This window comes from Zootoca vivipara, chromosome 2 (genome assembly GCF_965207765.1).
Source record: "Zootoca vivipara chromosome 2, rZooViv2.hap1.1, whole genome shotgun sequence".
NCBI lineage: Eukaryota > Metazoa > Chordata > Lepidosauria > Squamata > Lacertidae > Zootoca > Zootoca vivipara.
The window spans coordinates 30,424,831-30,446,596 of NC_142584.1; the positions used below are offsets into that span (position 1 = coordinate 30,424,831).

The following is a 21,766-nucleotide window of genomic DNA, read 5'->3' on the forward strand; positions in this document are numbered from 1 at the left end:
GCCAATGGTATTGAAAGTTGGTAAGAGAGTCAGCAGAAGCAACAGTGATGCTCCTACTCCTGTCCAGCTTCTGGGATACCCTCCAACATTTTTCCAATGGAAATAGGGACATCCTATTCAACAACAAAATTTTATTATTTATACACCACCCATCTGACTGGGTTGCTCCAGCCACTCTGGGTGGCTTCCAACATATATATAAAAAATACAACAAAACATTAAATATCAATGTTTAATGTCTTCTAAAGGTTGTATAGTTACTTATCTCTTTGGCTCGGGCATCACATAACTCCATACCCGCCAACATTTCTCCCATGAAAATAGGGACGTCCTGAGGAAAAGCGGGATATTCCAGGATCAAATCTGAAATTGATATGGCTTCTGTAAATCCAGGACTGTCCTTGGAAAATAGGGACACTTGGAGGGTCTGGGGTAGACTATCCATAAGGACAGTCTTAGATCCCCAAACCAGTCAGAAACCATATTGAAACAGATCGAGATGATCAGTATCAGGCTGAAGAAATACCTGGAATTGAATCACTCTCACTTCTGAGGTATGCTTTGGGGTATGTAAAACAAAGGCCTAATCATAGTAGTGGTTTATGACATCACTCACTCCGAGCTCAGGAACAATGAGTCCTCATGGACCACCAGGTGTTGGCTGAAATATCTGTCTTCCATCAATTTCTGAAGTGATCAAAGCCAGGCTTGCAGTAAAAAGGCACAAAAATGGGTGGGACAAAAATGCTCCCAGAGAACACTTGCGGCATCAAAGTGCCTCGAAAGTTATCATGGAGCTCCATGATTGAGATAATACAGGACAACGGTGAGTTAGAACTTCAGGAAATAATGTGATGTTGATGATATCCTTTATTATTGTGTGAACTGGTAGCTGCTAGATCCAGGCTTCAGGACAGATTCTTCCCTTCAAGTGTGGGTCCCTTTCCTCCTCGCCAGCACTCCAGGGCTGGATTTAGATGAAGAGAGGCCCTAGGCTACTCCACTTGTGAGGCCCCTCCCCACCCACACCCACCCTCACGACTAGAAGAAAATGGAAGAGTGTTATAAACAAAATTGAGTGAAGCCAAGGATGATGACGGGGATTTAAAATTTTGCAATTCAATATTTCTCCTCTAAAGGACATATGTTATTGTTAAATACCATGGTGATTCTAAAAAATGCATAAAATTAACACTGAAAAACTTTTGCAATAGCTGAACTTTGTAAACCTTTTGTGGAACAAGCATTATTTTTTTAGGAAAATGAAGTTGTGATGTTATTCTTAAAAAAAAACACTTTGAGTTTACAAATTATATGGCCTGGGAAGTGTAAATACAGTGGTACCTCTAGTTACGAACTTAATTCGTTCCAGAGGTCCGTTCTTAACCTGAAACTGTTCTTAACTAGAAGTGTCCCTTCGCTAATGGAGCCTCCTGCTGCCGCTGTGCCGCTGGCACATGCATTCTGTTCTCATCCTGGGGCAAAGTTCTCAACTCGAGGTAACTCTTCCAGGTTAGCGGAGTTTGCAACCTGGGGCGTTTGTAGCTCGAGGTGCCACTGTAGTTCAGTAAGGCTCATTTTTGCCCACAACTCATACCAAGCAACAGTTATCCACAAACTTTTCAGATTTGTAAAGTTCCTGAATGGAATCGACATGGGCTTGAAAGTTTTGTTACCCCCCCAGCCCCATGGAATTTTCTCTCACCCTCTGTACAAGTTTCTCTCCCACTCTTGCCCTTATAGCAGAACTGGCAAAAACATGTTTCATAAGCACATGATTCAAGTTTGGCCCTAAGTGGACATAGGATTTCTGCCTTAGCCAGAAGGGTGTTTATTGTAGGATATCTGCTTCTCTAGGTACATTGTTTTTGCAGAGCCCACACAACAGTGCATGTCCTGTAACTTTTAACACCATTTAATGTTCATTTTGTTTTGCTTTGTCCTGTAACATGTTAAACAGATAAAAAGTTGGTGTTAAACAGATAAAAAGTTGACTACCAACAAAATAGCATCCTTCTCTGCCTAGTGACGGGCTTTCCTCTGCTTTCCTCCTTTTAGGAACTGGGAAGCCTGTCCGGTCCACGGTGCCAAGAAGCTCCGTCCACCAGGTCATAGCTGGAGCCCAATGATCCTTATAAGTAAAAGCCATTTTGTTATATCCTTTCCAACCCTTGGCATGAAGTGGCTCCAAGGGTGGAGCTATGCTGATGAAGGGGTGGGGCTATGTAAATAAGACAGACAGCCCCCCCTTCTGTTCTCAGTGGCTCTTGTGTTCTGCGCTGAACAAAGTAGACAGGCTGAAAATCTTACCCTCAGCCTAGACACCAGGGATTTTGACTGCTTTGGAACAATCACAGCAGCTTTTTACTTCCCTCCATGAAAGCAGATGGCTATCAATTTCTCCTGGGGAGGGAGGCGGGGAATAAAGCATTGCACTTGGAAGCAACCTGGTTCCAATCCTGGTTCTGAATACCCTACCTTCCTATGTGCATGTATGGAATACATAGTAATTCTAGCTGTGCCTGCAATCATGTCCAAGAATTATTTTCCTGCGATAGGCACACGCTTGCTAACCCATCTACTGCCTCCCCGCTTGCATCAAGCCTTGCCTGTTTTAAGAAACCAGAGGACTGGTTGGTATTCTGTACCGTTTCCAGCCTGCTTTGTTTTAAGCTTCTTTGGCTTCTACCAGCTTGATTTGTATTTATATCCAGGCATGGTAGTCACCGCATGAATGCGTATTAATTATACACAAATGACAAATGCTCTTTATACATTGTCCCTCTTTTCTGCTGCTGCACCTTGTCCCATCCCAGAACCTTGAAGGAACTCTGGGCGCTGCTGTTCTTCAGAAATCATGTGCCACATAGGAAGACATACTCACCGGCAATATTTACAGTTTTCCTCCACACATACCCTCCCCATCCAAATAATGAATGCCGCTTTCTAAAAAAAAATAAACAGAAGTGAGTTCTGCAACATGCGGCAAAACATCGCACAAGGATAGCAGAGGCATATTTTCATTTTTTAAGTATGGCTGGCTCTACTGAATGACTCGGGTCTCAGTGAAGAATTTGTGTGTTGCTGTTGAAGAATGCCCAGTTTGGAGCTTACGGAACCACAGATTCAAGCAGGGCGAGTAAGGAAAAGCTTACCATTCTGAAATATTTACAGCGCTGGAGTTAGGGCCATGCAGGCAGTTCCCTTGAACAGAGTGCCAAACCAAGGGACCACAAAAAATAATAGTAATAAAAGCCTATATTTATACGGGTACCTACTCAAAGTTAGGGGGGCACCAAATTTTGTCTTTTCTCAGGGCGCCATATTACCAAAGTCCGCCCTTGTATATTTGTTAGAAGGGGGGAAATGCCAATGAGTGGTCTTGTACTTTGGTATAAGGATTCTGAGGCGTGTGGCCATAGCAAAGGCTAAGGCTGTGTACACACTATAACTTTAAAGCACATTAAAGAACACCTTCTTTCCCTCAAAGAATTCTGGGCACTGTAGTTTGCCCTTCAAAGAGTTAAACTCAGCAACCCTTAACAGACCAGAGACCCCAGAATTCTTTGAGGGAAAGAAGGCGCTTCCAATGTGGTTGTGTGTGGGGAACACGATCTGCTTGTGCGATGGGACTGAAGCCATCCACACCCCCTCGATCTTCTCTGAAAGGATGGGGGAACCTCCAGAACAGAAGGGGGGACGGAAGTCTCAATGTGTGCATGCATACACCACTTAGGGCTACACTGAATTCTTCCCATAAGTGTGTTTCCCAGACATGTGTCTAATTAAGGGAAATCTGTTTCTGACAATAAAATCGCTTTGCTTCTTTCCTGTGGTAGTCTTAAGTGTTTTAATATTTTTCGTCCCCAGATTCCTCGTGTAACTTACCCGTGTTCTCCTTCAGAGTGGAGAACGTTCATGCCTGTGGTCACCTTTGTCCAGCCCAGAATAGTTGAGCAGCCTGATGCACCTAGCTTGAAGAAGCAATGCCCGTATCGGAAGAAGCTGGAAAAGCAGAAGAAAAAGGCCTTGAAGAAAAGGTAAAATATAGGACACTGAGTTTCTAAGTAATAAATGAATACTCCTTTAAGCTAAATCTCCAAGCTTTGCTGATTGGAGCGCAAAGGATTCAGGCTATTCTATGCTGGTGCTAACACTGGTGTTAAACTGCCTGCTGGCTTGCAAGGACTATATAGGGTTGCCTGGTCCAAACGAACACAAAGCAGATCAAACAATACTGCAAATTCAAGCAAGAGCGCAAATGCGGAAACAATGCAAAATACACAATATAAAGTACCACCACCACATTTTCTGGCCCTTTTGTAGTCTTCAGGAAAGATACTTGAGTAAAGATATCCAGTAAATATATTTGCAATATATTGGCAAAACAAAATGGAAGTTCTCTCTTAGACCAACTTGTTTGTCTTATAAATATAAGTTAATAGAATAATGAAAGGAACAAGCCCACAAAAGAAAATAATCTTAACTTCTTTGGACAGGGAGTTTCACATACACCCGTGTTTGTCTGCTTCCTCCAGTATCCAGTAGGTGGTAATAGCATATCACAGATTGTTCATCTTTGGATCTACCGAGTCAATCAGAGACTTTTTAGGTGCTTATATTGCCCTTTAGCGGAGCAAATTGAACTGTCTGTGTGGGACTCACCTCACTGATTTCATCTGTCTTTTGGATTCAGCTGGCCTCTCAGACATGAATAGCAATGGAACAAAATTTTATTATTTAATGCACCAAAAATTTATTATTTAATGCACCAAAATTTTATTATTTAATGCACCAAAATTTTATTATTTAATGCACCAAAATTTTATTATTTAATGCACCAAAAATTTATTATTTAATGCACCAAAATTTTATTATTTAATGCACCAAATACACCGGTGTGTGTGTGTGTGATTCACATACAACTATATTGTATGTGTTTTTCAGAGTTAAATTTCCTATGTTCAGTATTGCCCAGGTGTTTGCAAGCCACTTGTGTTTTTGTTTTTGTTTGTTTTTACAATCTCTCATGTCTCATCAGCTTGGGAAATCAACAGCTACATACCAGACCTTCCAAGTGTCCCTATTTTCCAGGGACGTCCCTGATTTAGAGAAGCCATCCCCGTTTCTGATTTCATCCTGGAATGTCCCACTTTTACTTAGGATGTCCCTATTTTCATTGGTGAAATGGAAAATAGGGACACTTGGAGGGTCTGCAGTTATTACAGCACCTACTTGCCTTTAGGGCTAATTGGCGTGGTGGTTTGCATGTGCTGGCATGCAGTGGTTGCCACCAAATGCAACAGGGCTTGCTTAGTTGTTAATTTATTCACTACATTTTGAAATAATAATAATAATTTTTATTATTTATACCCCGCCCATCTGGTTGGGTTTCCCTAGCCACTCTGGGTGGCTTCCAGCACATATAAAAACACAGTGCTTTTTTTAAAAAAGAAATGTTTAGGTGTACTCTCTTTTTCTTACTCATATTGAAATACTGCCCCTCAATGAGGCCAAACTTAGAGTCACAACATGTTTAGGGGTATATGTGTAACACTGCATACCCCCCAGAAAAAGCACTGTAAAAACATAATAAAATGTTGAACATTGAAAACACCCCAACACAGGGCTGCCTTCAGATGTTTTCTAAAAGTTGTGCAGATATTTATCTCCTTGACATCTCATGGGAGGGTGTTCCACATGGAGGGTGCCACTGCCAAGAAGGCCCTCTGGCTGGTTAATACAGCCTCTTTCCTCTTCCAGGGATATATGTCTTTCCCATGTACAGTTTGCATGACAAGAACATCAGAGTTATCCCACATTTTGAGAATCTTCTGCCTTCGTAGTACAATCGAAGTAATGAAAAAACTGCATCTCCCCAGCTTAATTAAAGGACTTTCTTGTACAGTGTGGATTTGTATTGCACTAGATTCCTTTGCTTGTTTTTATGCCTGCAGTGCTAACGCTCTCAGCAATTGCATTAACCAAAATTTAAACAGTGGTGTCTTTTCTCTTGCTCAGGTCTGACTTTTCCCTCTCGAAGTATATCAAGTTTGCGAGGATTAAAGAGAAAGAGAGCTTCACTGAGAAGGAAAATTTGAATCCAGAAAGGCTCAAGGTCAGAAGCCAAAGGTTATGATTTGCAACATGGCATCTGCCATGAACAGATTTAAGAATTATTTTAGATTAATTGTTGCATGCAGAGCCGTCTTTCCCACAGGGCTTAGTGGTGTGTTGCGTCAGGGTGCCGGCCTCTCAGGGGCACCCCAGCTGAGCTCACTACTGTCAGTGGGACTTTACTACCTATCACTAAGACAGCCCTTTTATTTATTTTCTACCATCGCAACAATCCTATGCATTATGAATTGTCACTATTATTTCCATTTTACAGGTGCGGGACTGAGGCAAAGAGGCAATGGTTAATGTCACACAATCCATGACAGAGGTGTACTCACTCACTCTTTATCTCCCTAATTGGCACTAGAAGATAATAAATTTAAACTCACTGCCCTTAGTGGGACTTAACAGTGTGGCTAGCCAGGCAAAGCAAGCTGGCAAAAGCTTTTCAGCACCATTTACAAGAGAGCTGTAATACATCATAGGAATTTTAACGCTTTTAATACAGCTGTGTGTGTTTGTGTATTATTTTTATTTTGTGTGCTTGCAGGCTCTCATAAACTATTTAGATTCTCCTTTGGAACTTCAGCAACTCTATGCAGCTCAGGTAAAGTTAAGACTTCTTATCTGTTTCTTTTGAACTCGGCAAAGCCTTTCAAAAGGCTTGTGGTTGTTGTTGTTCTCCCCTTCCAGATTTCCTTTAATATATGAGATATATCTGCTTTTAAAAGAAGCACAACAAAAAGGAAAAAGCTATGATTATCAGAATTTTAAAAGCATGCCAAGATTCCAGGTCAGAGACTATATTGCAGATTAAGTCCTTTTACTGGTTAAACTCACTGATGATGGCCACCAGCTTGGATGACTTTAAAAGAGAATTAGATAAATTTGTGCAGGATAAGGCAACCAAGGGCTGCTAGCTATCATGGCTGTGCTTTGTCTCCCCAGTCAGACACAGTATGCTTCTGAGTATCAGTTGCTGGGAGATTGCTCATGTGCTCAATCATGAGGATGTGTATGGCCTCTTTGAGAACAGGATGCTGGACAAGATGGGTTATTGGCCTGATCCAGCAGACTCTTCCTTTTTACATTAGAGGTAAGGAATTACAGTGGTACCTCGGTTCTCGAACGTAATCCATTCCGGAAGACCGTTCGACTTCCGAAACGTTCGAAAACCGAGGTGCAAAGGGCTGGTTGTAAGTTCAGTTGGAAAAAATTGGAAAACACACAGCGGAAGCTATTCGACTTCCGAGGCTCGTTTGGAAACGGAAGCAATTACTTCTGGGTTTTCGGCATTCGAAAACCGAAACGTTCGGCTTCTGAGACGCTCGAAAACCAAGGTACCACTGTATTTCCCATGGAAAGACGCTACGGTCCCATATAAGGATTCAGATCCATGTGCCTATCAAATGCATAGACCTTCTAGGGAAGGGCCATTGCTCATTGACAACGAATCTGCAGAAGCTCCCAAGTTCAGTCCTTCTCATCTCCAGGAAAGACTCAGAATGTCTCCTCTTTGCATAGCTGCCAAGTTTTCCCTTTTCTCGCGAGGAAGCCTATTCAGCATAAGGGAAAATCCCTTTAAAAAAGGGATAACTTGGCAGCTATGCCTCTTTGAAACCCCAGAAAACTGCTACTGATCAGTATAGAAAATACTGAGCTAGATGGACCAATGGTCCAACTTAGTATAACGCAGATTCCTATTAACCTTTTTCCTGCTATATAGAGGTTTGCGTACCTTAGGGATGCTTATTTATTTTTTAAATTCTGGGCCATGTTCGGAAAACCGATTTGGAGGAATACAGAAGTGGCAAAGACCATTATTGGGGAAGCAAGGACCTTCATCTATTGGCCATGTTTTGCGTGTTACACTCAACCGTCGATGTGGGCGTGGTAACATCTGGTAAAGCCACTGTTAATTGTGTGTTTGCTTCTTTAAACTCTGTTAAGTTATAGAAGTGAGGCAGCAGAAACAGAGAAAAGGTTTTGCTGGCCTCTCAACTCGCTGCCCATGTTGTGCTTCCCCAGAAGTCCTTTCAGCTAAAGCAGGAAACGTCGAAGTGGCAACTTGTCTTACCTTGTACTTGTTCCAGGTGGATGGGAACAGCTCAACTTGTTCAAAGATGTGGTGGACCAAAGAAAGCAATTGAGTGCGGGTCAGCTGTGTGCCTTTTCAAAGCCTCTTCAGAAAGCAGTCTTGTAGTTTGTAGTGCATTTATATTTTTCAAGACAGAAACAAATCTCTCTGCAGTTTCCGGCAGAAATTGGGAGAGGCCGCCCTAGTGATTATTCTGATTTCTCTGCCTGTCTTTCTAGGCCCTTGGACACCTTGGGATTGCTGAGGAATCTGTCAAATCTGCACTTTTTAATACTGTAAGTAGAATCCCCATGGACTGTTGCCATCTTGTGATGGGCATTTGCAGATTTTTCAGTTTCTAACTGCTGTATATTCCGGCGTATAAGACGACTGGGCGTATAAGATGACCCCCAACTTTTCCAGTTAAAATATAGAGTTTGGGATATACTCGCCGTATAAGAAATGCGACCCGGCATATAAGACGACCCCCGACTTTTGAGAAGATTTTCCTGGGTTAAAAAGTAGTCTTATACACAGGAATATACATACATAGATACTAAATGGGGCATTTGGCTAGTGCTGGTGTGAATCTCCCTCATACTCAGTAGCATCTGGGAGGGAGAGGTGTGATGGGAATGTAATTGTGTGACACACACACACACCATGCCAGTTCACAAACTGCTACATGTAGGTAGGAGCAGGGAACTCTTGAATGTGGGCATCTGTTTCTGGGGATACACATGGGGAGATGTGGGTCAGTGGCAGCCCTACATCTCCTGTTACACCCTAACATCTAGTTAGGCCCTGCTAATTCATCATATCTAACCATTGGCAATGACATAGCCCACAAAGGAAATGGGTATGTGTGTGACTCTTCTGAGGTTAAATATAGAGCCCCTTGTAACTGTAGACTGGAGCAAGACTCACCATAGTTATTACTAGGGAAAATTTTCCTACCATATTAAGAACTTGTTGGAGCTGGAGGGAATTTGCAGCATATGACTTTTCACAATTAATTTATAGGTATTTGCTTTTCACGTGCCTCCTCTGTGCTTATGGTATATATACAATCTTGGATTGAGCGGTGGCCTGGTGAGTCGACAGGCAGGGTGCTTGGCTTTGGTCTTTCGAACCTTTCCAAGGTTCTGTGCACCTGTGATATGGTTAGATGTCCATGCATGTATAAGTGGTTTCCAGCTGGCCTGCCATTAGTACTTATTCTCTCAGTTGCAGGAATGCAACAGCCTGCCTATGCAGTATGAAGCAGCACGGTCGCTGGCTTTGCTAGGTGAGTGACATTTCGCCTCTGATCATTATCTACACAACACAAGATCGTTCAGCACAGCTTGAAGCCAACTTGTTTGGACAGCCATGGTTAGCGTTGACCGTGCCCCGGTTTGGACAGAAAAACAAACCAGAGTGAGCTCTTTTCTTCCTTCTTCCTTCTGGTGTGGCTAATCTTCTGTTATTACTCACAGAGGAATGTTCTTTGGTGCATTTATAGCAATCCTCGTGTATCACGCTTGTGGCAGAATTGTAAAAGGTGACTTCCGGTCCACTCTGTTACAGGGGTATAGCCATTTGAGATTCCTGTGTGAGCTGATGTTTCAGATGACTTTCTGTTGAATTTGAATGTTTTGATAGCTTAGAATGCCAGGCCAATTTTTTAGACACACGTGGACTTTGATTGAATTGGAGACTTCTATTTCCTGATGGACTTCAGAGTGAAATTACGGAAAGAATCTTTGGACTGGAAGCAAGTCCAACTGAAATTAGTAGAATTTGTTTTCAGATAAACACACAGGCTGCAAATTGCCCAGTGATCTTTTTTAGAATGCCTTTGAAGACTGAAATCACATCTGTAAGCAAGATTTGAGCCAAGGCTCAGCCTTACAAACTTCTTTTGGATACCGCAGCTCAGCCTGGAATATCTGAAGTATTAATAACCAATAATAATAATACTGTAATAATAATAAGCAGCTTACTTTCACTTTTTGTTTGCTAAAGAGATCAACATCCATCCTCTCAAGCTGGCAAGCAGGTGTCGGTTTGGTATTTCTGCTTTTAAAGGGGGGGGGGATATTCTGTCTATAATATATCCTCAGAATTGTTTTGCCTTGTAATGTGCTTACCCTCCATTGTCACTGAACTCTTGTGCTTGAATTTATTTGTTTATCTTTGCTCTAATTGTATTTTTATTGCTTTGCATTTTATTTTGAATATGTTTATGTATGCCCGCAGAGAACTTCAGTTAAGGGGTGGCAAATACTGCCGGTAATTAAATAAAAATTCCTAGGAGTTTTGCTTTCCCCTTTGATCACTGCCTCTTGATTCTCTGGAGCAGGTTGCCTAGATACCTCTGTAGTGAAAATGCTAATTAGACACCTAAAGGATGCGAGTCTGAATCGGAGAGAAGATACACTGAGTGCGTTGAAGGTAGCCCTGCAGGCTTGGTCAATGACACCTGAACTTGAGGTAATATGGGGGGGGGGCTGTATTACTGATAGACATGTGCTCTACCAGTTTCTTCTCTTTCTGGGCCTATTTAAACAGCTTTCAGGTCACTGTTGCACCTAATGTAGCTGCTCTCTTTCCCTAGTGGTATTGGATAGGTGCCCGGTCCAGTTTAATCCGAAATCTGCGACGGTTGGTGAACCTACAAGATCCCTTGGACAGCGTATCATTTGATGCAGCCCTTTGCTTAGGGTACCTGGACAAGTACAATCAAATCGCACAAGAGGCTATGTTTATGTGCTTGTCCCAGGACGACTGTAAGAGAAAAATTCAGGTGGGGCTGTTACATAAATGGACCGAGAGATCTGAGTTGTGCTTTGTGGTCCGAATATCTCTGTGAAGTGAGTCCCCGAGAAATATTTGCCCCAGGTCTCACAGGGGAAAGGAGAAACAAAACTTGTTATGCTTTCTGCCTTCTCACAGGGCAAAGGGCAAAGTTGCAGTTGTTGCTCATTCCCCCTATTTAAGAGAATATAAAAATGCACATTTATCAGCCACCTTCCCCAGTTTGCTTCCCTTTTCCTTAGCTAGTCATGGCCCTAAGATGGGAGGAATCTGCCATGCACAGGAATAGCCATAATCAAGAACATTTAGCTCAGGTCTGTACTGTGGCTGCACCCAATAGTGGACGAAGACCTTTGCGTAAACTGAACGAGTCAAGGCATTGGGAGACGCGGGGCTCGATCTTCCTTAAACTACAACAACAGAGATAAAAGCAGCTGTGGCACAGGAGTCAGTGCGAGAGGAGGGAATCAGATTTAGGCTGTAGAGCAGTGTTTCCTAGACTTGGGTCTCCAATTGTTTGTGGACTACCATCCACCATCCCTACCAAGCAAGACCAGTGGTCAGGGATGATGGGAATTGTAGACTGAAAACAGCTGGAGACCCAAGTTTGGAAAACACTGCTATAGAGCTATGGCGATGGGGTGCTTAGCTTTTTCTAATACCTCATTGACCATTTATCATTTTTTGTACATTTGCATATTCTCCATGGAGGCTAGAAGCTCATTTTTTAAAAACCTGGTTTGTTTGTTTTCTAAAGAAAAGGCAAGAAGAAAAAGACACAACTTTAGGATTCAGTTGAAACTGAAGAAGATCAGATTCCTAATACGCTGTTGGGAGATGAGTTGGGCAATTGCATAAAGTCGTTTTGGGATCTCCTTTCCTACAGTTTGTCAGGAGTGGTTCAGGAACTGTTGTATTATTTCAATGCTACCTTTAATATTATCTAGTTAAACGAGACTTCTTGGCATGAAGCCCAAATTGTCTTCGTCTCCCCACACCTTACCCCACTTTGAACACATGCACTCTCTCCATCCATGTCTTCCTCTTCTAGGCTTTGGTCATGCTGGTAAAGCAAATGGCCATAGTGGACCCTGTAGTTATCAAAACTGTTATTGACCAGCTTCAGCGTTCTCCTTTGTACAAGGTGAGCAAATTTTGTTCTTTAGAACCCTTTCTGTGGTGTATTGAGCCAGTATCTCAATTTTGGCTGAATTTCTCTCCCACTATCTTGCTCGTCCATGGATCCAAAAGTTTGCTTACTATTTTCTCTCTACATGCTTTTTCATGGATGAATTTGGCTGAATAGGTCCTTTGCTAGGATATAGTTTTGTCTGAGCTTCTCTCTCTCTCTGTTTAGCTATTTTACAGAATGATTTTATTTATCTATATCTACTCAGAAATAAGTTCCTGTGGGTTCAATGGCACCCCTTCCCAAGGGTCTGTGCTTCAGGGATTGTTTTTCCTGCTCAGTTCTGGATCATTTGAAATAATAATCTCAATGGAATGGCCTCAGAAATGTGTGTGTTATCTCTACTGAAATGTCAGGAGATAGGGGCAATGCTGCTGCTATCACAAAAGCAACAAGGAGACTTGTAGCCCCTCAAAGCTAACAAATATATCATGGCACAAGCTTTTCTGGGCTAGAGTCTACTTCATCCATAACACATGTGTTAGTTTTTAAGTTAAGTTACAAGACCTTATGGTTTTTGCTACAACATACTAACATCGCTAGTGGCAATGCTGTTAGAATGTCAGTCTGAGGCAGATTTAAACCAGGGATGGGAAACGGTTGGCCCTCCAGATGTTCAGCTCGCATCAACCTCAACAGCATGGCCAATGGTCAAGGATTATGGCAGCTGTAGTCTAACAACATCTGGAGGGACCCCACAGATTTCTCAACCCTGCTTTAGGCTGAAACGCCATGCTTCTATTTTTCCAGAAACTGCTCAGTTCAGTTCTACATCTAGAAGTCTTGGTGCTGGTGTTATAATTGGATCTGTGCAACTTCACTTGCTGTTAGTACATGAGGATTTTTCCAGGGCACCAAGCATCTTTGCATTCTCCAGATCTTTAGGCTAGTGCTTCTCCAAGAACTCCTTGAACATGATTTCCTTTTTAAACAACAACAACGGGGCATATTTAGTCTAATAGAATCCCTGCTGAACTTGAAATCACCTTCTTAGAATGTTGTGGGAACAGCCCAAGATACATTACTGAATCAAGGGTTTGCATTTGATTCCGCAAGAATTGTGATCTATGCAAAGTGCAGAAAGAGCTAAGACCACCATCTTTATGCACCCTCAATTAGAGATTTGTTTCTGAGAACAATCAGGTTTGTTTCTTAGAACAATATGCATGGGATTGAGATACAAGTATTGTATTATTATTTTTTCAAGGACTTCCTGCCACTGGATTTCCCGTCTTCCATTGTTCCATTCGTTCATGTTCTCAGCAGTTTAAAAGTTTTGTCCGTGTTGTGGATGCAGCTTGAGAAGATGAGATGGTGTGGGGAAACTGTCTTTGGAGTTGGAAGGAAAAAATAAATAAGAAAGCAGATTTTTATTTCTTATATGAGCACAAAATAACATGGATCTTGCCTGCCTTTGACGATGCGTGCCTTTGGAGCAGTATTCTGGACAAAAGCTTTTAGCTTTTCCTGTATCCTATGAAGTTTCTTTTGTTTACCTCTTTAAGTTTCTGCTTCTTTGTGTTGTAACAGCTTTTGTAAGCTTTGAAAATCAGTAAAACATAATTAGAAAAGAAGTGATGGGGAGTGGTGAATAGTGGAAGAAAGAGTGGCAGTCCTACTGGGGCAGGATGAAGAGCAGGTTGAAGGGACAGCTTGTTGAAATACCACAAGCACATGATGTTTGTTAAATGGATAGCTCATGTTCTCTTTTTTGCCTCTTTACCCTCAGCATCGCGTTGATGCTGCAAATCTGCTGGCCACCATAGGGCTCGAAATCATCCAAGAGGAAGGCTTGGAGGAGGAGGTGTTCAATGTGCTTCTGGAGAAGTTGTCCGAGGAACCTTTTCTGGTGATGTTGAACTTTTCAAAGCTGTTCCTTTGGTTTTTCAGTTTTGCGAACTAGGCTTTATAATACAGTTCTGCCTTGCCTTTTAAAATGCCCAAATTCTCTAGTTCTCCATCATGTCCTATTCAGCTCAGATGCCATCTGCGCCTAAGCAACGGATGTCAAAAATGTACACACCTCAGCTTAGCCGCAGCTTATGTTTTTTAATCATATGGAAGCTAGTTTGAGGGCAAGTGCATCACGCACAAGTATTTCTCAAGAAACTACAGGATACATATGGATCTTGGCTAATACAATGTGCACTCTGCTTCAAATGCCAGTGGTGGGAGCAGGAGCACACTGGGGTAGAAGTAAACAGCAATGTGTACACAGCCTGAGTTATCCACAGAATTCAAACTGAGAAACTATGGTTAATGGTGTTGGTTCAAGGAAACAATAGGTATAAAAGCAGAATTCCTAGATGCCAATATCAGGTTTGTGTCTCATCCTTCACCCAGGTTGTGAGGCAGGCTGTTGCCACAACTGTTGAAGAACTGAACATAAAGAAGCGAGTCTGGGAAATAGTGGAGAAGTAAGCTGCAAGATAAGGCAACAATTCAATGTATATTCCATTTTTTCCTTCAAAGGTGCAAATTTCATACTTCTCAACTGCAGGGGTCAAACCACAGAAAGTGCCACCTGGTGTGAGGCTGTGTACACCCTGTAGAAGCACATTTCCCCCCTCCCCAAAAACCTGGGAACTGGATTTTTGTTAAGGGTTCTGGAAATTGTAGCTCTCCGTGTGCTAATCTACAGTCCCAGGATTCTGGAAGTGGATGCTTTAATTGCATAATGTGTATGCAGTCTGGGTGCAAAAGGAGCTATGGGGCTTCACCTGCCCACACATGTTACAGAACCCAGCATTTGAACCGTAATTTCATGGACTAGAATCCACATTCTTAAGGGTCATGAAATCTCAAATTGTCTTAAGCTGCATACAGATAATTATTAGAGAGTTTTAAAAAAAATATTATAAGAAAGTTACTGCAGGACTTATACACCTTTAAAGGCAATTCCTAGTGGGAAGGAGCAGCAGTGGAGCAAGCCGAACGGGTGCGTGGGGTGCCCAGGGGCCAGCTGTGGGGCCAGCCGAGCCGGGGCAGGACAGTCTGCAGGGCCTCTGAGGAGTCTGCCTGCCTCCTCCCACTCAGCCGCCCTACTACTGAGGGGGAGGCGGTGAGCGGACTGTTTGGGGCAGCGTGGAGCCTGCGGGCACCTAAGCCACCGCGTTACTCCCAGGAGAGAAGTGTGGCTCGGGCGCGCTGCAGGCCCCGCGGTGAGTGCCGCCTGGCATTTTGTCACCCCCCTCAGTGGTGACACCCGGGGTGGACCGCCCCCCCACCCCCTCCTTCCTCTGCCCTTGGGAAGGAAAGGTAGACGCTGAGTCTCATTCAGAGTCAGAGGAGGAATCTCCCTGGAGGAGGAGAGGCATGGGTTGTGAGGACCACTGGGCTTTTCTGGAAAACAAAAATCCTTGGCTGGAATAGCTGCTGGAATAGGCCACAAAGTGGCTTAAACAGGGGTCCCAAACTAAGGCCCGGGGGCCGGATGCAGCCCAATCACCTCCTTAATCCGTCCTGCGGACGTTCCGGCAATCAGCATGTTTTTACATGAGTAGAATGTGTCCTTTTATTTAAAATGCATCTCTAGTCCGGCCCCCTACAAGGTCTGAGGGACAGTGGACCGGCCCCCTGCTGAAAAGGTTTGCTGACCCCTGTTGTAGAGCTATCGTTTCTTCAGTACACACACACACACACACACACACACACACACACACACACACTTATTTATTTATTTATTTTAAAAATAATCTTGACTCACTGTGGTCTCTGCTCAAACTAGTTTAGCAGCTTTTTGTAGTGCTTTAATCTAGGGGGGGGGGAGCCAAAGCTACCCTACTGAAGCATGATCTGAATATTGGTGGTGGTAATAATAAAAATTCTGTAATAATAATAATAATAATAATAATAATAATACCATGCCCATCCAGCTGGGTTTCCCCAGCCACTCTGGGCAGCTCCCAACAGAATATTAAAAACAGAATAAAACTTCAAACATTAAAAACTTCCCTAAACAGGGCTGCCTTCAGATGCCTTCTAAATGTCAGGTAGTTGTTTATTCTCTTGACATCTGATGGGAGAGCGTATCACAGGGCAGGTGCCACTACTGAGAAGGCCACCTGCCTGGTTCCATGTAACTTCGCTTCTTGCAGTAAGGGAACCACCATAAGGTACCTCAGTGTCTGGGCTGAACAAGGGGGGTGGAGACGCTCCTTCAGGTATACATCTTTTCATATGACTGAAAACCTCTTGTGTTAACCATGCGCCACAGCAGACTCCTAGAGCACATTTATTAAACAGAAAACAAGTAGGACTGGTCCTGAGGCTTGCTTGCACAGAACTGAAGTGATGGAGGGGAACCTGACGGCTACATTCAACTTCCTTTCAACCCATGACACATGAAATTTGGCAAGACATTGGTGTGAACCCGCACTCTAGTTATATTCCGGATTGGAGTCCCATGGCCGCTTTATCAGCTCAAACATGCTTTAAAGAAAATATGTTTATTGCAATGGGTGATTTTGCCATATAGTCAAGCTATGTGAAAGGATGGGTGGTTTGCCACATATGTGCTCCTGAAGCAAAATAAAAATAGAGGAGGGGAAGTACCAATTTTTCTGTAAGGGGTTGAAATATACTAGGCCAGAGGAATTAGGGGGAAAAACAAAACAGATCAAACAGGACTCTTTAGGCCAGCAACAAGGCTCTGCCCCCATCCATTATATTTGGAGAGTTACTGGGGTTCCAGTCTTAACCCCACATATTTAGGACTAAGCCACATTGAATTCAATAGGATTTACATCTGAGAAGGCACGTGGGTTATCCACACTGCCTCTTGTGTCTCAGCTGCTCCTCCCCCAGGGGAAGCTGCTTTTTAGCACTCAACTGGAGCAGGCAGCAATTTGGGTTTCCCCCAGATTCCCATTTGTTCCCACCTACTGCTAAAGAGTGGGGTTTTCCTGGGAAAGGAGCAGGGCAAGGGGGAAACTGCTTGGAACCCATGCTTTCTAGGCATGACACAAGCAGAAGTGTGAACAAGCCCTTGGCGAGCATTGCACTGTAAACTACTGCTGTTCACAAGATCAGAATCATAGAGCTGGAAGGGACCATGAGGGTCATCTAGTCCAACACCCTACAATGCGGGAATCTTTTTGCCCAACATGGGACTTGAACCCAAGACCCTGAGATTAAGTTGATTCAAGGCTAGTGCAAAGGAAACCATGAAATAGGACACTTGTTGCTGTTGTCCCCCCCCAACCCCCCAAAAAACATCCATCTGTACACAGCCTTGTAACCTGATCCTATGCATGTTTACTGAGAACTAAACCTCACTAATTCATTCCCAAATAAGTCTTATTCTCTGGCATCTCTCATTCAGGTATGGGCAGTTTGTAAATATGCATCAGGGGGATATCACTTTGGTTGAACTGAGAAGGGCATATTTGAAAAGGGTTCTTTCAGATTGTTGAGAAATAATATCACAGTGGAACCAATATCTCTTTTTAGGGGGAGGGGGGAATCTCATGGATATGAACATTTTTCTTCTCCTCCTCTGAAATGTCAGTAAATGCTTCCTTTTTGTCCATAGGCAGCTAAGGGATGACAAAGATGAGATCCGAAAGAAGGCTGTGATTGCATTAGTAAGTCGCACTTCATGTTTAATCACATAGCCTTGGAGCTGTCAGCTTGCAATCACCAAATGGACATGATGATGATGATGATGATGATGATGCAAGCAGTGCTTTTTTCAGGGGGCACTCAAGGGTACGCAATACTGGCGCCTCTTTTTGTTGTTAAAAAGTGTGTCACTTATTGTAACAACTTCATGGTGAGCACTGGCACCTATTTTTCTAGGGTGGAAAGCACTGTATGCAAGGATACACAGATTGGTGCTCAACTGGAGAAACTCGGCTGATGGAAGATATCCATCAGCTGAATAAGAAGGAAGGCTGTTTCCAGCAATTTCTCCTCTCCCCCATTGCATCCCCCATGTGCAGCAGAGGATTTGGAACCTTCCAGGGGAATTGCCAAAAATCACCTCCCCCTCCCCACTCTGCTGACGTCCTTCAGCAAAGAGACACAAATCAGATATTGCCCATAGTAAGTTGCATGCTTACTAGTGATGTATGGAAGTGAGAGCTGGACCATAAAGAAGGCTGATTGTCAAAGAATTGATGCTTTTGAATTATGGTGCTGGAGGAGACTCTTGAGAGTCCCATGGACTGCAAGAAGATCAAACCTATCCATTCTTAAGGAAATCAGCCCTGAGTACTCACTGGAAGGACAGATCCTGAAGCTGAGGCTCCAATACTTTGGCCACCTCATGAGAAGAGAAGACTCCCTGGAAAAGACCCTGATGTTGGGAAAGATGGAGGACACAAGGAGAAGGGGACGACAGAGGACGAGATGGTTGGATAGTGTTCTCGAAGCTACCAACATGAGACTGACCAAACTGCAGGAGGCAGTGGAAGACGGGAGAGCCTGGCGTGCTCTGGTCCATAGGGTCACAAAGAGTCGGACACGACTAAACCACTAAACAAGCTGCATGCTTGCCCTTGGGATTAAACTGTTATGATAATCCCAGAGCCCCAGAATGTCTTCACCTGAAGGTCAAGGGAAAAGAAACTGGCTGGACTTCCCAAGGGAGGGAAGCCTATAACCATCACATTCCTAAGCCCCACATGCCCCAGACAGCCAAGTCTCTGGATCACCTTTCGCCAACCTGGTGCCATCCAACTGGTTTGCACTGCAATTCTCACCACTCCTGACTATTGGCTGGAGCTGATGGGAGTCGTATGTAGCCCAGAAACCTGGAAGGTGCCAGGCTGGGGAAGGCTGCTCCGAAGGCAAAGGGGCGCAGAACATGGTCTCCAGTGGCGAACATGTGCAAACTCAGAGATTCCTGGTCCCAAGCTATTTGGGGCTTTGTTGTTAATAACCAGAACTTCGAATGAGAAGCTGGAGCAACTCACATAACACCAGAGTGTGATATACTCCGCAAAACTGATGCCAGCCAACCTTCTTGACAGCTACATTTTGCACCAGCTGAGGTTTCCGAACACTTTTCATGGGCAGGAACTCAGAGCATTTTGAAGTTGTCTAATTTGGAAGTGAGCTGTATGACCAAGGCATGAGTGGATGTGGCTGGTTCTGCCTTTCCCAATAAATTATTGGGCCTAAAGCTCTGGAGAACCTTCAGAAATACTTACAAGGCACATAGGCACTTCCAGACTGTCACTCTTTTTGGTATTCAGTCACATAGCAACAAATTCAGGCTGCACAATTAGAATCAGCCAGTCTGACTGTACTAGGAATGAGCATCACTGGAGCACCGGCTGAAGGTGGACAAAACACTATTGGGCCAAAGTATCTTATAATAGGGCCTGGTCCAGGAATACTCCCAAGCTTTTAGGTCGACATCCTATCCAATGGAATGGTAGGCTTCCTGACCAATAGCAGTTCTGTCTTGTCCATATTTAATTCTGTTTGTTTACCCTTAACACTTCCTGTACCCTTAACACTACACTACATTTGTGTGTAGATTCGCTTAGGGAAACGAAGCTCCTCAGATACATGTGGCACTGAGACCTCTGGGTATGGGGCAGTACAGTGGTACCTCGGGTTACAGATGCTTCAGGTTACAGACGCATCAGGTTACAGACGCTTCAGGTTACAGACTCTGCTAACCCAGAAATAGTACCTCGGGTTAAGAACTTTGCTTCAGGATGAGAACAGAAACCGTGTGGCGGCGGGAGGCCCCATTAGCTAAAGTGGTACCTCAGGTTAAGAACAGTTTCAGGTTAAGAGCGGACCTCCAGAACGAATTAAGTTCTTAACCTGAGGTACCACTGTATATAATTTTTTTTTTAAAAAAAAATACATGTCCATCTATTATTGTGAGAAGAAAAGTGCTCTCTGATCATGAAATGATGGCCAGATTAAATATTGTGGCACACCATTAAGAATAAAATATATATTTAAAGAAGATAAATAAATGAGTAAGTTAAGTTAATTTGGATATGCAGAACATATTAAAAATAAATTAAAGGAACCGCAGAAAGAGGGGGAAGGAAGTCAAGTTTTAAAATGTCAAGATGATTGTAAAATCAGTGAAATGTATATATGTGAAAAGTATAAATATTTTTTTAAAAAAGAATAAAATGCCAATTTGAAAATGGGAACCTTTCTGCATCTTGTTTTGCTTTATATAAGTGACACTTCGCTCCTCTGCCTCTTACTAGGGTGCCCTTGGCATTCGCAATAAGAATTTGTTCTTTGCCCTGTTGGAAATGCTGGAGCTAGACACCTGTGAGGATGTCCGCATCCAGGTTGGTACCAGAGCACTTCAGTGTAGGATGGAACCTTCTGTGCTGCTTGCCTGTGTCTCTTTCGCTGATCAGTAAATTGGGTGTCTCCCCACAACCTCCTCGCAGGTTGTCAGGACATTTTCCACTCTGGGGATGGACAACGCGTATGTACGGAAGAGCCTTCTGAAGAAAGCACAGACAAAAGGGATTCTCGCCAGGTACGATGCGCATTAAGGGATGCACAATAAGGTAAAGCCATGTCTGATGAATCTCCCTGGGAGCAGAAGGTCTGTTGGAAGGCTGTATCAGAGCAGCAATCTCCTAAGAGGCAGGGACAAGGGAATAAGTGGTGAGGGGTAAAAATCCCAGAAGCAGCCCTGTAAAGCTGAAGTTGAAGCAGAGGCAGTCTGTGACCAGCTAGAGTAGGTTTCTTAGTTGCTCAGAACCTTCGGCAAGCTTGATCAGGGAGCTTCTTATAAGCCAGGAAGCATCCTTAGCTGTCTGTACATCTCGCTGAACGGAGATTTCCTTGTCTGGTCCTTCCTGCAGTTTCCTCCTTTGGCTTGAGCTGACTGGTGGTAGACCTCAGGCTGCCAGTTCAATGCCCATTGCAAGCTGGAGTCACAGCTGGTTTGAAAGCGACTTAGCTTATAGAGAATTTGTATGTGTGGATGTGGCGGACATAACAAGGAGTCACAGGTGCAAATGGAGTGTGCTGAAAATATGTCTCTTGGGGTCCTGGAACTGGGCACTTGAATTTCTGACATGGGGATTCCTAGTTCAGCATCAGGTTTCCCATGCAAAATGCTACAACGGCAAGTGAACATTGCAGGGGGGGGGAGTGTTCTCTGGGGGTAGGTAATTTACCAACTGGCAGGATAATCCTATTAACGGATTCAAAAATATGTGTCCCCCCCCAAAAGAGAGTCTTGGTTCACCTTCCTTTTCTTTTGCTTTCTCCCTGGCTCTCCCTCCTCCTCCGCAGAGAATGTTCCAGAGCCTTGGAGTCATTTGATAAGGTCTCTAGTACCCAGAAAGAGTATATGCTCCACTCCTTCAAAATCTACTGAGATGACTTCTTTCTTTTCGGATTGCGGGAGCAGAATCAAGGCGAGGCAGATGGAATAAAACATCGCCTTTGGTTTTCCAGTGGCAAAGTGTGTGAGAATATATCTGAGCAGGCCTATTCACAAGAGCGCAGTTCTTCAGCAGTCGCGGGCATCTCACAAGTTAAGTTGATGGCAGATTTTCAGACCATCTGGTTACCTATCACCCAACTGGACTTCCTATAATATTTTCCTTTTGACTACCAGAACTCCTGCCCAGGGTCCT

At 43.5% G+C, this 21,766-nt stretch overlaps 1 protein-coding gene across 1 annotated transcript; it reads left to right on the forward strand.

The window, feature by feature from the left end:
* The first annotated feature begins 729 nt into the window (after positions 1-729).
* HEATR9 (HEAT repeat containing 9) lies at positions 730-21,690 on the forward strand. Its single transcript, XM_035099030.3, has 16 exons — positions 730-826; positions 2,059-2,108; positions 3,871-4,040; positions 6,022-6,118; positions 6,668-6,724; positions 8,434-8,490; positions 9,422-9,482; positions 10,539-10,669; positions 10,794-10,982; positions 12,045-12,137; positions 13,912-14,031; positions 14,526-14,599; positions 17,716-17,767; positions 20,369-20,455; positions 20,561-20,652; positions 21,420-21,690. Exons 1-16 carry the CDS (start codon positions 730-732, stop codon positions 21,502-21,504), a joined length of 1,512 nt encoding a protein of 503 aa, XP_034954921.2. The 3' UTR covers positions 21,505-21,690.
* Positions 21,691-21,766: the final 76 nt, after the last annotated feature.